General features: G+C 40.3%; 1 protein-coding gene across 1 annotated transcript in view; it reads right to left on the bottom strand.

Annotated features, from left to right (window-relative positions):
• LOC102180560 (ATP-binding cassette sub-family A member 3-like) overlaps positions 1-17,634 on the bottom strand; it is a 268,750-nt gene that overhangs the window by 241,547 nt on the left and 9,569 nt on the right. Inside the window, exon 2 of the mRNA XM_018039865.1 lies at positions 12,919-13,023. Within this exon, the coding sequence (XP_017895354.1) occupies positions 12,919-13,023 (105 nt within the window). The remainder of the gene's footprint in view (positions 1-12,918; positions 13,024-17,634) is intronic.

Genomic DNA, 17,634 nt, shown 5'->3' with positions numbered 1-17,634 from the left:
AGAAAAAGAGATTTGAGAAAAGTTGGCAAGAATACACAGAAGAACTATGTAAAAAAAAGGTCTCAATGACCTGGAAAACCACAATGGTGTGCTCACTCACCAAGAGTCAGACACCCTGAAATGTGAAGTCAAGTGGTCTTAGGAAGAATCACTACAACAAAGTTAGTGGAGATGATTAGAATTACAGCTAAAGCTAGTTCAAATTCTAAAAGATGATGCAGGCTAAGTTCTGCACTCAATATGGCAGCAAATTTGAAAAACTCAGCAGTGGCCACAGGACGAAAAAAAGGTCAGTTTTCATTCCAATCCCAAAGAAAGGCAATGCCAAAGAAAGCTCAAACTACCATACAATAATGCTGATGTTACATGCTTGCAAGGTAATGCTCAAAATCCTTCAAGCCAGGCTTCAACATTATGTGAGCAGAGAACTTCTAGAAGTACAAGCTGGATTTAGAAAAGGAAGAGAAATCAGAGATCAAATTGCCATCATTCACTGGATAATAGAAAAGGCAAAGGAATTCTAGGAAAAAAATCTACTTCTGCTTCACTGACTACAGCAAAGCCTTTGACTGTGTGGATCACAACAAACTGGAAAGTTCTTAAGGGGTGGGAATACTGGACCACCTTACCTGCCTCCTGAGAAACCTGTATGCAGGTCAGAGAAAGAAACAGTTTAGAACCAAATATGGAACAATAGATTGGTTTCAAAATTGGAAAAGCAGTAAATCAGGCTATAGAATGTCACTCTGTTTATTTAACTTTATGCATCATACAAAATGTCAGGCCTCAACGAAGCACAAGCTGGAATCAAGATTGCCAGGAGAATACCAATAACTTCAGATATGCAGATGACACCACTCTTATGGCAGAAAGTGAAGAGGAACTAAAGAGCTTCTTAATGAGGGTGAAAGAGGACAGTGAAAAAGTTGGCTTAAAACTCAGCATTCAAAGACTAAGTTCATGGCAACTGATCTCATCACTTCATGGCAAATAGATGGGGAAAGAGGGGCAGACTTTATTTTGGGGGGCTCCAAAATCACTGCAGATGGTGACTGCAGCCATGAAATTAAAAGATGCTTGCTCCTTGGAAGAAAAGCTATGAGCAACCTAGACAGCATATTAAAAAGCAGAGACATTATTTTGCCAACAAACGTTAGTCTAGTCAAAGCTATGGTTTCTCAGTAGTCATGTATGGATGTGACAGTTGGACCACAAAGAAAGCTAAGCATCGAAGAATTGATGCTTTTGAACTGCGTGTTGGAGAAGACTCATGAGAGTCTCTTGGACTGCAAGGAGATCAAAGCAGTCAATCCTAAAGGAAATCAACTGTGAATATTCATTGGAAGGACTGATGCTGAAGCTCCAATACTTTGGCCACCTGATGGGAAGAACTGACTCATTGGAAAAGGCCCTGGTGCTGGGAAAGATTGAAGGCAGGAGGAGAAGGGGATGACAGAGGACAAGTTGGTTGAATGGCATCACCGACTCCATGGACATGAGTCTGAGCAAACTCCGGGAGTAATGGTGATAGAGATGCCTGGTGTGCAGCAGTGCATGGAGTTGCAAAGAGTCAGACATGACTGACCTATTGAACTGACTGACATCATGCAAAACTCCAGGCTGGATGGATCACAAGCTGGAACCAAGATTGCTGGAGAAATACCAACAGTTTCAGATATGCAGATGATACCACTCTAATAGCCAAAAGCAAAAGAGGAACTAAAGCCTCCTGAGAAAGGTGAAAGTGGAGAGTGAAAAAGCTGGCCTTAAAACTCAACATTAAAAAAATTATGATCTTGGCATCTGGTTCCATCACTTCATGGCAAATAGGTGGGGAAAAAGATTAAGCAGTGATAGATTTTATTTTGGGGGGGCTCCAAAATCACTGTGGATGGTGACTGCAGTCATGAAATTAAAAGATACTTTCTCCTTAGAAGGAAAGCTATGAAAAACTTACACAGCATATTAAAAAGCAGAGACATCACTTTGCTGACAAATGGCTATACACAGTCAAAAGCTATGATTTTTCCAATAATCATGTAAGGATGTGAGAGTTGGAACATAAAGAAGACTGCGTGCTGAAGAATTGATGCTTTTGAACTATGGTGCTGAAAAAGACTCTTGAGGGTCCCTAGGACTGAAAGGGAGAACAAACCCAGTCAATCCTAAAGGAAATCAACCCTGATTTTCACTGGAAGGACTGATGCTGAAGCTGAAGCTCCAATACTTTGGCCCCTAATGTGAAGTGCGGATTCACTGGAAAAGACCCTGATACTGGAAAGACTGAGAGCAGGAGGAAAAGGGGACAACAGAGGATGATATGGTTGGGTGGCATCACCACTTCAATGGACAGGAGTTCGAGCAAACTCGGGGAAATAGTGAAGGACAGGGAAGCCTGGCATGCTGCAGTCTATGGGGTTGCAAAGAGTCAGTGGCAACTTAGCCACTGAACAACGTCAAAGTAAGAAAGATATTAAAGTCTTCGATAGCCTCTATATCAAGAAACATAAATAGAATATTAAGAAATAAGTTTTAAAAAATGTATATCCATGCCAACAAAGGTCCGTCTAGTCAAGGCTATGGTTTTTCCAGTGGTCATGTATGGATGTGAGAGTTGGACTGTGAAGAAAGCTGAGCACCGAAGAATTGATGCTTTTGAATTGTGGTGTTGAAGAAGACTCTTGAGAGTCCCTTGGACTGCAAGGAGATCCAACCAGTCCATTCTGAAGGAGATCAACCCTGGGATTTCTTTGGAGGGAATGATGCTGAAGCTGAAACTCCAGTACTTTGGCCACCTCATGCGAAGAGTTGACTCATTGGAAAAGACTCTGATGCTGGGAGGGATTGGGGGCAGGAGGAGAAGGGGACAACAGAGGATGAGATGGCTGGATGGCATCACTGACTTGATGGATGTGAGTCTGAGTGAACTCCAGGAGTTGGTGATGGACAGGGAGGCCTGGCGTGTTCAATCTGAGCCAGAGTCACAGCTGAGTGCTGACTGACTGACTGTCAAGATTTGCCACTTGTGAAAATAGTAAAATTGAATTAGGCCTGCCACTCTAATAATTCCATAGATTTTTTGTAAGTGGCGATCTCTAACTTTAAAAACAAAGGTGGCGGCCGGTCCTAAGATGGCGGAGAATAGGACGGAATACCACTTTCTCCCTCACAAATCCTCAAAAGAACATTTCAACGCTGAGCAAACTCCACAAAACAACTTCTGTAGGCTGCAGAGGACATCAGGCAACCACAAAAGCAGACCATTGTCTTCAAAAACAGGTAGCAAAAAATATAAAAGATGAAAAAGGAGACAAAGGAGGTGGTGAGGGAGCTCGTCCCGGAAGGGAAGCCGTCCGGGAAGGGATTTTAAGAAGAGAGGTTTCCAAACACCAGGAAACACTCTCCCTGCCGAGTCTGTGGCGAGCCTTGGAAACACAGAGGGCAACATAACAGGTAGGAAAAATAAATAAATACTTAAAACCAACAGGTTACAAGCCCAACAGTAACTCCCCCAGCGGAAAAGCAGCACAGACGCCTGCATCCGCCACTAGGAAGTGGGGGCAGGGCAGGGAAGCGCGGGAGGCGCGGGCTGCAGTGCTTTGTAAGAATCGGGCAGGAACGCCCCACGCGCAACCAGAACGATCTAACTTGGGCTAGCAAACCAGACTGTGGGAGAGCTACCAGGCGAAAAGCTCAAACATAAGACACTGCCAGGACCGAGCACAGAACAAAGGATGGAACGGAAAAAGCCGGCTACAGACCATCCCCCGCCGGGGACAGGCAGCCAGAGCCGTAAGGGCTGGAAAGGGGCAATTGCAGACCCAGAGAGACTTTACTTACCAAACTGCAAACAGGCTTCTTTGCTAAGACTTCTGGGGGTGCTGGACAGTCACCATCTGCCTCACAAGGGGCATCAGCGGTCCACCCAGAAAACTGAGCAGCAGAGGCAGAAAAGGCGACAAGTCGCAGCAATCGCGCTCGCCAAACGCCTGAGCTACTCGGACCTGGGAAGGGCACAAAACGCAGTCCCAACCGAATCTGTGCCTCTGAGGGCTGCCTGAGCACCGAACCTGAGCGGCTTAGACCAGGGAAGTGCACGCAGCCTAGGGCTGGCCTCAGACGGTTCCCGGCTGAGCATCGTAGAGCCGGAGAAAATTAGCTCATTAGTGGAGCCGCAGTTGTGATTACAGAAGCTTCCATGGCACCAGACAGAGAGAATCGAATTCCAAAGTTAAAGCAATTTACCTCTTTGCATATGTTAGCAACAATATTATTAAAGCATGACACCAAGTGCAAAAAAAGAGAGGGTATTTAGCAGGCAATTTGTCCTAACAAGAAGGCAGAGAAACTCCTTCTAAAGCTCACAATCCAGATAATTAAAGCTGCCACAGCCAAAAAATTTCCAGACATGAGCTCGGGCTGCTTTTTGTATTTGTTTAATGTCACATGTAACAACTTTTATTATAAACTGACTGTCACATGCAAAGTTCAGAATGGGACATTACACTCAAAATCAACACATTAAAAAGTTTAAATATCATATAAGGTATGTATTGTCTGAAATTCTAGAGATATATAAACAGGCTAACAGATATTACTGCCCATCTTTTTTATGTATCTATATATTATTTTCTTAACCACAATTTGCAGGCCTGGAACATCTACCTGGCAGGTGATTGGCAAAATAAATATCCTTACTAAAGTTCCTATTACTTCATTTTTCTGAATACAGACCTTAAGAGTGGGTAAGCGTCACTCAGTCGTGTCCGACTATTTGCGACCCCATTGGACTATACAGTCCATGGGAATTCTCCAGGCCAGAATACTGGAGTGAGTTGCCATGTCCTCCTCCAGGGGATCTTCCCAACCCAGGATAGAACCCAGGTCTCCTGCCATTGCAGGCAGATTCTTTATCCAGCTGAGCCATCAAAAGACCCAAGAATAGTGGAGTGGGATAGCCTATCCCTTCTCCAGCAGATCTTCCAGACTCAGGGATCAAAACAGGGGCTCCTGCATTGCAGGCGGATTCTTTACTATAACTGAGCTACCAGGGAGCCACAAGACCCTAAGGTACAATTTTATTCTTATCAGCATAATGTGATGACTAAAACGCACAGGTATTAAAATAAGTTGGAACTATTAAAAGATTCAAAATTCCTGCTCTTATATACAGCAGTTGCTCTTATATACAGCAGTTATTATCTTGAGCAAGTTATAACTTTTGCTGTGTATAAAATCATGATAATTACCTTCATTTCATTAAAAACCCTTGAAGCTTTGAAATATAAAGTCTTTAGATAAAACTTTCTCACCTTAAGTGGCAATCTTGTTCATTTACTTTTTGAAGTCATGATCAAACTATGATAGCAGCCAGCACAAGAGCAGATGATTTTCATATTTAATATGCCTTTTCAAAATCTTCTTCTGAAGGAAGCGCGAACATGTACAGAGAAAAAACAAGCATCATACAAATGCAAAATGTCTAATGATATTCCTATCTTTCTATCATTACATAAATACCATAATGCCTGTCATAGTATTATAAAATTTAGAACATTATTACTCAAATATTGCCATCACAGATGTCCTCGTGAATATCTGGGGTACACAAAATTATTATTATTATAAAAACTGTATATTGTATATTTGAATAATGTTTAACCATTACAATAACTGTATATTAAAGGCAAACTGGGACAGGAGAATTTTCTATTGTGCTTTTGAAAATCTAGATGATTTAAAGGAAAAAAAGGTAGAAGAGAATGACACTATTTCTGTAGAACTATGATATTTCAGAAACCTAACCTTAAGTTGTAGAATAAAAACTACATTTTCAATTATATTTCTTCATTGCACAAGTGAATCTGTTATGAAAATTTGGAAATACAATTCTCCCAAAACCACCATACACAAATCACACACATACAAGTAACTTAACTGCACTGAAGAATTTTCATAGAAGTAAAAAACCACAATCACTGCTAACCAAAATGATCACTGTGGATCACAGCCTTGGGTACAATGAAGCTATGAAGCCATGCTGTTGCATGGCACCCAAGACGAGATGGGTCACAGTGGAGAGTTCTGACAAAAACATATCCCCTGAAAGAAGGGAATGGCAAACTACCCAGTTTTCATTGCCTTGAAAATCCATGAACAGTATGAAAAGGCAAAAAGAAATGATACTGGAAGATGATTCCCACAAGTTGGTAGGTGCCCAATACACACTGAGGAAGAGCTGGAGAATGGCTCCAGAAAGAATGAAGAAGCTGGGCCACAGTGGAAATGACTCTTACTTGTGGATGTGTCTAGTGGTGAAAGTAAGTCTGATGCTATAAACAAGAAAATATTGCACAGGAACCTCGAATGTTAGCCGTCCATGAATCAAGGGTAATCAGATGTGGTCAAGGAAGAGATGGCAAAGAGTGAACATCAACTATTAAGGAAATCAGTGAAAAAAGAATGGACAGTAATCAATGAATTTAATTCAGATAATCATTATATCTAATTGTGGGCAAGAATCCCTTGGAAGAAAGGGAGTAGCTCTCACACGTTAACAAAAGAGGGGTCAATCTCAGCAAAGGACAGAATGATCTTGCGTTAGTTTCCAAGACAAACTTTCAACTTACCAGTAATCCAAGTTTATGTCCCAACCAATAAAGCCGAGAAGACTGAAGTTAAACAGTTCTAGTAAGACCAACAAGATGTTCTATGAACTAACAAGAAAAAAGATGTCCTTTCCCTCACAGGGGACTGGAATACAAAGTTAAGAAATAAAGAGATACCTGGGGTAACAGGCAAGTTCGGCCTTAGAGTACAAAATTAAGCAGGCAAAAGGCTAAACAGAGTTTTCTGAGATAACACACTGGTCATTGCAAACACTGTCTTCCAAAAACACAAGAGACGACTCTGCACATAGACGTCATGAGATGGTCAAAACTGAAATCATATTGATTATATTCTTTTGCATCCAAATATTGGAGAAGATTTATACAGTCATCAAAAACAAGATCTTTAGATGAATGTGGCTCAAATCATGGGGCTCTTTACTGCAAAATTCAGGCTTAACTTGAAGAAAGTAGGGAAAAACATTAGGCCATTCAGGTATGACCTAAATCAAATCCTTTATGATTGATTATACAGTGGAAATGACAAATAACATTTCAAGGGATATAGGTCTGGTAGAATAGAGTGCCTAAAGAACTATGGAGGAGGTTCATAAAATTGTACAATGAGGTGGTGATCAAAACCATCCCCCTTAAAGAAGAAATTCAAGAAGGCAAAGTGGTTGTCTGAGGAGGCCTTAAAAATAGCTGAGAAAAGAAGAAAAATGAAAGGAGAGGAGAAAAAATATTATATATATATATATGTAGTCCTGATGCAGCATTGCAAAGAAATAGCAAGGAGAAATAAAAGATAGCCTTCTTAGAGAACAATGTAAAGAAATAAAGGAAAACATCAGAACAGGAAAGACTAAAGGTCTCTTTTGAGAAAATTGGAGATGCCAAAAGAATATTTCTTGCAAAGATGGGCACAATAAAGGGACATAAATTGCAAGGGCCTAGAGAAAAAGAGATTGAGAAAAGTTGGCAAGAATACACAGAAGAACTATGCTAAAAAAAGGTCTCAATGACCTGGAAAAACCACAATGGTGGTGCTCACTCACCAAGAGTCAGACACCCTGAAATGTGAAGTCAAGTGGGTCTTAGGAAGGAATCACTACAACAAAGTTAGTGGAGGATGATTAGAATTACAGCTAAGCTAGTTCAAATTCTAAAAGATGATGCAGCTAAGTTCTGCACTCAATATGGCAGCAAATTTGAAAAACTCAGCAGTGGCCACAGGACGAAAAAGGTCAGTTTTCATTCCAATCCCAAGAAAGGCAATTGCCAAAGAAAGCTCAAACTACCATACAATAATGGCTGAGTTACATGCTTGCAAGGTAATGCTCAAAATCCTTCAAGCCAGGCTTCAACATTATGCTGACAGAGAACTTCTAGAAGTACAAGCTGGATTAGAAAAGGAAGAGAAATCAGAGATCAAAATTGCCATCATCACTGATAATAGAAAAGGCAAAGGAAATTCTAGAAAAAAATCTACTTCTGCTTCACTGACTACCGCACAAAAGCCTTTGACTGTGTGGATCACAACAAACTGGAAAGTTCTTAAGGGGTGGGAATACTGGACACCTTACCTGCCTCCTGAGAAACCTGTATGCAGGTCAAGAAGAAACAGTTTAGAACCAAATATGGAACAATAGATTGGTTCAAATTGGAAAAAGCAGTAAATCAGGGTATAGAATGTCACTCTGTTTATTTAACTTTATGCATCATACAAAATGTCAGGCCTCAACGAAGCACAAGCTGGAATCAAGATTGCCAGGAGATAAAATACCAATTAACTTCAGATATGCAGATTGACCACTCTTATGGCAGAAAGTGAAGAGGAAACTAAAGAGCTTCTTAATGAGGGTGAAAGAGGACAGTGAAAAAGTTGGGCTAAAACTCAGCATTCAAAGACTAAGTTCATGGCAACTGATCTCATCACTTCATGGCAAATAGATGGGGAAAGAGGGGCAGACTTTATTTTGGGGGCTCCAAAATCACTGCAGATGGTGACTGCAGCCATGAAATTATAAAAGATGCTTGCTCTTGGAGAAAAGCTATTGAGCAACCTAAGACAGCATATTAAAAAGCAGAGACATTATTTTGCCAACAAACGTTGTACTAGTCAAAGCTATGGTTTCTCCAGTAGTCATGTATGGATGTGACAGTTGACCACAAAGAAAGCTAAGCATCGAAGAATTGATGCTTTTGAACTGCGGTGTTGGAGAAGACTTCATGAGAGTCTCTTGGACTGCAAGGAGATCAAAGCAGTCAATCCTAAAGGAAATCAACTGAGTGAATATTCATTGGAAGGACTGATGCTGAAGCTCCAATACTTTGGCCACCTGATGGAAGAACTGACTCATTGGAAAAGGCCCTGGTGCTGGGAAAGATTGAAAGGCAGGAGGAGAAGGGGATGACAGAGGACAAGTTGGTTGAATGGCATCACCGACTCCATGGACATAGTCTGAGCAAACTCCGGGAGTATTGGTGATAGAGATGCCTGGTGTGCCAGCAGTGCATTGGAGTTGCAAAAAGTCAAGACATGACTGACCTATTGAACTGACTGACATCATGCAAAACTCCAGGCTGGATTGGGATCACAACGCTGGAACCAAGATTGCTTGGAGAAAATACCAATAAATTTACATGTTTCCTCTTTTATCTCCATGGCATTTTGCCTTTGAGTTTCAAAGACACAGTAGTGGTACCTTCTTTTGATCATTATGAATGAATTTTCTACACGGAGAACTGACCTGCCTACTTCCCTGGTGGAGAAAGAAATGACAACCCACTTCAGTATTTCTTGTCTGGGAAATCCCACAGACAGAGAAGTCTGGCAGGCTACAGTCCATGGGGTCACAAAAGAGTTGGACATGACTCAGTGATTAAACAACAACTTCTCTGGTGTCTTCCCTGGTAGCTCAGTGGTAAAGAATTCACCTGCTAATGTAGGAAATGTGGGTATGATCCCTGGGTTGGAAGATCCCCTGGAGAAGGGAAATTGCAACTCACTCCAGTTATTCTTGCCTGGGAAATCCCATAGACAGAGGAACCTTGTGGGCTATAGTCCATGGGGTATTAAAAAGTCGGTCACCACTTAGCGACTAAACAGCAGCAACAACTGGTGAAAATTCAGAAAGTTTCTATTATTTCATTTCCCATCATGTTAGCCAAATATGGTAGGGCAAAAATATAACTCCCTCTTCAAAATAATGAATGACACATAAGGAAAAACCCAGATGAAGAAGAGAAGGAATGATAACATTTAAATGTTGAATGTTGCCTATTTTAAGTATTAAATGAAAAAATAATTATCACTGCGTCTGAAGAGATAAGTAAGCTAAAAGTGTAAATTATGGTAGAATCTGAGTAGCTTAACAAGATGAAAGATTTCTGTCACCAATGATCAAGGAAGCAGAACAGAGAAAGTGAGAAGGAACAGGCACCTGCACTATGTCTAAGTAAAAATTCACATAATTCAGTCATTTATAAACAGAGTTTTAACTAGCTACAGCATGCTTAAATATCTTAGTACACAATCCTTGATCTCAGAGAACTCAAAAAGTGTTAAAGGAGCACAGAGGAGGGAAGAGGACACTTTGCACTTACAACAAGAGTTTCCTAGAATGAATGACAACTATCCAAAGAAAATGAGGGACCTCTAGAGAACACATTTCCTCCCCAAAAGAGGATAATGTGACCAAAGGCAGAGGAGCAAGAGACAACATAGTACATGCAAAGAACTGCTACTGGTTCAGTATTGCTACAACATAAATTTCAAAGAAAGAAGAGACAAAAATGGGGCTGGAAGGGTATTCAGAAACAGGTCACTGATGGCCTTGTATCCTGTGCAAAGAAACTTCTGTAGTCAATGGAGCACCCCTGATGTCTTTAACATAGCAGAGCAACCTGATCTTTTTTGTGTTCTTAATGAATTGTTGGGGTGTCCATGTGGATAGATTAAGTCTTGCCTGGGAAATTCAGCTAACATATAAAGTTCAGCTACATAAGAGCCACAGGTTGAGGAAAGAAGGAAAGTATAGTAGGTCTACATTATCCATGAAGTCAGAAAGCAGAGATAAGAAATTTTGTTTGGTAAAGTGTAGAAAAAGAGAACAGGTATCTGGGAAAATAACCTGGGGAAAAAAGTTTCAGGAATACATTTCAAATGGTAGACACAGAGAATCAACAACAAAAATGAAGTTTGCAACTGTACCAAAGTTACTTGATATTTGGGCCAAGGGGTCCACATATACCAATAAAGTTATATAAGAACAAGCATTTTTTTTTTTCAGGCAGTAATTAGCACAAAGTAGACATATATGAAAAGAATAAAGTGAGTTTCTTCCCTTCTCCTGGCAAATACTTGCCTCTTAAATGCTGGATCTGGCTCTATGCACAGATACTATAGCTTGATCATTTGTGTCAACCCTACATAGAACATCTCTCTCTGGTAAAGAGACACACCAAGTTACCAAGTTCAAAACACTCCACCTTGAGCAACGTTATGAGAGTCTTCTTCAGTGGCTGCAGGTGTCCTAATTCTGATGCAACCTGGCTAAAGCCTAAAAACTGTTGCTGCTGCTGCTGCTGCTGCTAAGTCACCTCAGTCGTGTCCGAATCTGTGACCCCAGAGATGGCAGGATTCTCCAGGCAAGAACACGAGTGGGTTGCCATTTCCTTCTCCAATGCATGAAAGTGAAAAGTAAAAGTTATGTCGCTCAGTCGTGCCCAACTCCTAGCGACCCCATGGACTGCAGCCTACCAGGCTCCTCCGTCCATGGGATTTTCCAGAGACTTAGAAGAGAAATTAAGTAATTTATTCAAAAGAAAGAAGCCTTTCCTGTTGGAATCTGCCAGTGTATGCATGCATTCTAAGTAGCTTCAGTTGTGTCTGACTCTTTGTGGCCCAATGAACTGTAGTCCACCAGACTCCTCTGTCCATGGAATTCTCCAGGTAAGAATACTGGAGTGGGTTGTCATGTCCTCCTGCAAGGGATCTTCCCCACCCAGGGATCGAACCTGCAACTCCTGTGACTACTGCATTGCAGGCAGATTCTTCACCTCTGAGCCAGTGGAAAGCCCTTGCTAGTGTATACATATCTGGCTTTATTTTAAAGATCAAACTTAAAATATATAAAGGACATGCAAATTAGCTATTAGTGGTGTTACAGAAGCTTCCATGGCCACCAGAGAGAGAATCAAGAATTCTCAAAGTTAAAGCAATTACCTCTTTGGATATGTAGCAACAATATATTAAAGCATGACACCAAGTGCAAAAAAAAGAGGTATTTAGCAGGCCAATTGTCCTAACAAGAAGGCAGAGAAACTCCTTCTAAAGCTCACAATCCCAGTAATTAAAGCTGCCACAGCCAAAAAATTTCCAGACATGAGCTGGGCTGCTTTTGTATTTGTTTAATGTTCACATAGTAACAACTTTATTATAAACTTGACTTCACATGCAAAGTCAGAATGGGAATTACACTCAAAATCAACACATTAAAAAGTTTAAATATCATATATAGGTATGTATTGTCTGAAATTCTAGAGATATATAAACAGGTAACAGATATTACTGCCCATCTTTTTTTATGTATCTATATTATTATTTTCTTAACCACAATTTGCAGGCCTGGAAACATCTACCTGGCCAGGTTGATTGGCAAAATAAATATCCTTACTAAAGTTCCTATTACTTCATTTTTTCTGAATACAAGACCTTAAGAGTGGGTAAGCGTCACTCAGTCGTGTCCGACTATTTGCGACCCCATGGACTATACAGTCCATGGAATTCTCCAGGCCAGAATACTGGAGTGAGTTGCCATGTCCTCCTCCAGGGGATCTTCCCAACCCAGGGATAGAACCCAGGTCTCCTGCATTGCAGGCAGATTCTTTACCAGCTGAGCCATCAAAAGCCCAAGAATAGTGGAGTGGGTAGCCTATCCCTTCTCCAGCAGATCTTCCAGACTCAGGGATCAAACAGGGGTCTCCTGCATTGCAGGCGGATTCTTTACTAACTGAGCTACCAGGGATGCCACAAGACCCTAAGGTACAATTTTATTCTTATCAGCATAATGTGATGACTAAAAGCACAGGTATTAAAATAAGTTGGAACTATTAAAGGATTCAAATTCCTGCTCTTATATACAGCAGTTTGCTCTTATATACAGCAGTTATTATCTTGAGCAAGTTATAACTTTTGCTGTGTATAAAATCATGATATTACCTTCATTTCATTAAAACCCTGAAGCTTTGAAATATAAAGTCTTTAGATAAAACTTTCTCACCTTAAGTGGCAATCTGTCATTACTGTTTTTGAAGTCATGATCAAATATGATAGCAGCCAGCACAAGAGCAGAGTGATTTTCATATTTAATATGCTTTTCAAAATCTTCTTCTGAAGGAAAGCCGCGAACTGTACAGAGAAAAACAAGCATCATACAAATGCAAAATGTCTAATGATTATTCCTATCTTTCTATCATTACCATAAATACCATAATCCTGTCATAGTATTATAAAATTTAGAACATTATTACTCAAATATTGCCATCACAGATGTCCTCGTGAATATCTGGGGTACACAAAATTATTATGTATTATAAACTGTATATGTTATTTTGAATAATGTTTAACCATTACAATAACTGTATATTAAGGCAAACTGGGACAGGAGAATTTTCTATTGTGTTTTGAAATCTAGTGATTTAAAGGAAAAAAGGTGAAGAGAAATGACACTTATTTCTGTGGGAACTATGATATTTCAGAAACTAACCTTAAGTTGTAGAATAAAACTACATTTTCAATTATATTTCTCATTCACAAGTGAATCTGTATGAAATTTGGAAATACATTCTCCCAAAACCACCCATACACAATCACACACATACAAGTAACTTAACTGACTGAAGAATTTTCATAGGAAGTAAAAACCACAATCACTGCTAACCAAAATGATCACGTGGATCACAGCCTTGGGTACAATGAAGCTATGAGCCATGCTGTGCATGGCCACCCAAGACAGATGGGTCACAGTGGAGAGTTCTGACAAAACATGATCCCCTGAAGAAGGGAATGGCAAACTACTCCAGTTTCATTGCCTTGAAAATCCCATGAACAGTATGAAAAGGCAAAAAGAAATGATACTGGAAGATGATTCCCACAAGTTGGTAGGTGCCCAATACACTACTGAGGAAGAGTGGAGAAATGGCTCCAGAAAGAATGAAGAAGCTGGGCCACAGTGGAAATGACTCTTACTTGTGGATGTGTCTAGTGGTGAAAGTAAGTCTGATGCTATAAACAAGAATATTGCACAGGAACCTGGAATGTTAGGTCCATGAATCAAGGTAAATCAGATGTGGTCAAGGAAGAGATGGCAAGAGTGAACATCAACATTTTAGGAAATCAGTGAAAAAAGAATGGACAGTAATCAATGAATTTAATTCAGATAATCATTATATCTAATTGTGGGCAAGAATCCCTTGGAAGAAAGGGAGTAGCTCTCACAGTTAACAAAAGAGGGTGCAATCTCAGAAAGGACAGAATGATCTTGGTTAGTTTCCAAGACAAACTTTTCAACCTTACAGTAATCCAAGTTTATGTCCCAACCAATAAAGCCGAAGAAGCTGAAGTTAAACAGTTCTAGTAAGACCAACAAGATGTTCTAGAACTAACAAGAAAAAAAGATGTCCTTTCCCTCACAGGGGACTGGAATACAAAGTAAGAAATAAAGAGATACCTGGGGTAACAGGCAAGTTCGGCCTTAGAGTACAAAATTAAGCAGGGCAAAGGCTAACAGAGTTTTCTGAGATAACACACTGGTCATTGCAAACACTGTCTTCCAAAAACACAAGAGACGACTCTGCACATAGACGTCATGAGATGGTCAAAACTGAAATCATATTGATTATATTCTTTGCATCCAAATATGGAGAAGATTTATACAGTCATCAAAAACAAGATCTTGAGATGAATGTGGCTCAAATCATGGGCTCTTTACTGCAAAATTCAGGCTTAACTTGAAGAAAGTAGGGAAAAACATTAGGCCATTCAGGTATGACCTAAATCAAATCCTTTATGATTGATTATACAGTGGAAATGACAAATACATTCAAGGGATTAGGTCTGGTAGATAGAGTGCCTAAAGAACTATGGAAGGAGGTTCATAAAATTGTACATGAGGTGGTGATCAAAACCATCCCCCTAAAGAAGAAATTCAAGAAGGCAAAGTGGTTGTCTGAGGAGGCCTTAAAAATAGCTGAGAAAAGAAGAAAAATGAAAGGAGAGGAGAAAAAATATGTATATATATATATATGTAGCTGAATGCAGCATTGCAAAGAATAGCAAGGAGAAATAAGATAGCCTTCTTAAGAGAACAATGTAAAGAAATAAAGGAAAACATCAGAACAGGAAAGACTAAAGGTCTCTTTGAGAAAATTGGAGATGCCAAAGGAATATTTCTTGCAAAGATGGGCACAATAAAGGACATAAATTGCAAGGGCCTAAGAGAAAAAGAGATTTGAGAAAAGTTGGCAAGAATACACAGAAGAACTATGTAAAAAAAAGGTCTCAATGACCTGGAAAACCACAATGGTGTGCTCACTCACCAAGAGTCAGACACCCTGAAATGTGAAGTCAAGTGGGTCTTAGGAAGAATCACTACAACAAAGTTAGTGGAGATGATAGAATTACAGCTAAGCTAGTTCAAATTCTAAAAGATGATGCAGCTAAGTTCTGCACTCAATATGGCAGCAAATTTGAAAAACTCAGCAGTGGCCACAGGACGAAAAAGGTCAGTTTTCATTCCAATCCCAAAGAAAGGCAATGCCAAAGAAAGCTCAAACTACCATACAATAATGCTGATGTTACATGCTTGCAAGGTAATGCTCAAAATCCTTCAAGCCAGGCTTCAACATTATGTGAGCAGAGAACTTCTAGAAGTACAAGCTGGATTTAGAAAAGGAAGAGAAATCAGAGATCAAATTGCCATCATTCACTGGATAATAGAAAAGGCAAAGGAATTCTAGGAAAAAAATCTACTTCTGCTTCACTGACTACAGCAAAGCCTTTGACTGTGTGGATCACAACAAACTGGAAAGTTCTTAAGGGGTGGGAATACTGGACCACCTTACCTGCCTCCTGAGAAACCTGTATGCAGGTCAAGAAGAAACAGTTAGAACCAAATATGGAACAATAGATTGGTTCAAAATTGGAAAAGCAGTAAATCAGGCTATAGAATGTCACTCTGTTTATTTAACTTATGCATCATACAAAATGTCAGGCTCAACGAAGCACAAGCTGGAATCAAGATTGCCAGGAGAAATACCAATAACTTCAGATATGCAGATGACACCACTCTTATGGCAGAAAGTGAAGAGGAACTAAAGAGCTTCTTAATGAGGGTGAAAGAGGACAGTGAAAAAGTTGGCTTAAAACTCAGCATTCAAAGACTAAGTTCATGGCAACTGATCTCATCACTTCATGGCAAATAGATGGGGAAAGAGGGGCAGACTTTATTTTGGGGGGCTCCAAAATCACTGCAGATGGTGACTGCAGCCATGAAATTAAAAGATGCTTGCTCCTTGGAAGAAAAGCTATGAGCAACCTAGACAGCATATTAAAAAGCAGAGACATTATTTTGCCAACAAACGTTAGTCTAGTCAAAGCTATGGTTTCTCCAGTAGTCATGTATGGATGTGACAGTTGGACCACAAAGAAAGCTAAGCATCGAAGAATTGATGCTTTTGAACTGCGGTGTTGGAGAAGACTCATGAGAGTCTCTTGGACTGCAAGGAGATCAAAGCAGTCAATCCTAAAGGAAATCAACTGTGAATATTCATTGGAAGGACTGATGCTGAAGCTCCAATACTTTGGCCACCTGATGGGAAGAACTGACTCATTGGAAAAGGCCCTGGTGCTGGGAAAGATTGAAGGCAGGAGGAGAAGGGGATGACAGAGGACAAGTTGGTTGAATGGCATCACCGACTCCATGGACATGAGTCTGAGCAAACTCCGGGAGTTGGTGATAGAGATGCCTGGTGTGCAGCAGTGCATGGAGTTGCAAAGAGTCAGACATGACTGACCTATTGAACTGACTGACATCATGCAAAACTCCAGGCTGGATGGATCACAAGCTGGAACCAAGATTGCTGGGAGAAATACCAACAGTTTCAGATATGCAGATGATACCACTCTAATAGCCAAAAGCAAAGAGGAACTAAAGCCTCCTGAGAAAGGTGAAAGTGGAGAGTGAAAAAGCTGGCTTAAAACTCAACATTAAAAAATTATGATCTTGGCATCTGGTTCCATCACTTCATGGCAAATAGGTGGGGAAAAAGATTAAGCAGTGATAGATTTTATTTTGGGGGGGCTCCAAAATCACTGTGGATGGTGACTGCAGTCATGAAATTAAAAGATACTTTCTCCTTAGAAGGAAAGCTATGAAAAACTTACACAGCATATTAAAAAGCAGAGACATCACTTTGCTGACAAATGGCTATACACAGTCAAAGCTATGATTTTTCCAATAATCATGTAAGGATGTGAGAGTTGGAACATAAAGAAGACTGCGTGCTGAAGAATTGATGCTTTTGAACTATGGTGCTGAAAAAGACTCTTGAGGGTCCCTAGGACTGAAAGGAGAACAAACCCAGTCAATCCTAAAGGAAATCAACCCTGATTTTCACTGGAAGGACTGATGCTGAAGCTGAAGCTCCAATACTTTGGCCCCTAATGTGAAGTGCGGATTCACTGGAAAAGACCCTGATACTGGAAAGACTGAGAGCAGGAGGAAAAGGGGACAACAGAGGATGATATGGTTGGGTGGCATCACCACTTCAATGGACAGGAGTTCGAGCAAACTCGGGGAAATAGTGAAGGACAGGGAAGCCTGGCATGCTGCAGTCTATGGGGTTGCAAAGAGTCAGTGGCAACTTAGCCACTGAACAACGTCAAAGTAAGAAAGATATTAAAGTCTTCGATAGCCTCTATATCAAGAAACATAAATAGAATATTAAGAAATAAGTTTTA

This window comes from Capra hircus, chromosome 25, assembly GCF_001704415.2.
Source record: "Capra hircus breed San Clemente chromosome 25, ASM170441v1, whole genome shotgun sequence".
NCBI lineage: Eukaryota > Metazoa > Chordata > Mammalia > Artiodactyla > Bovidae > Capra > Capra hircus.
The sequence above is the reverse complement of the archived record's forward strand: the minus strand, read 5'-3'. Positions and strand labels throughout refer to the sequence as shown.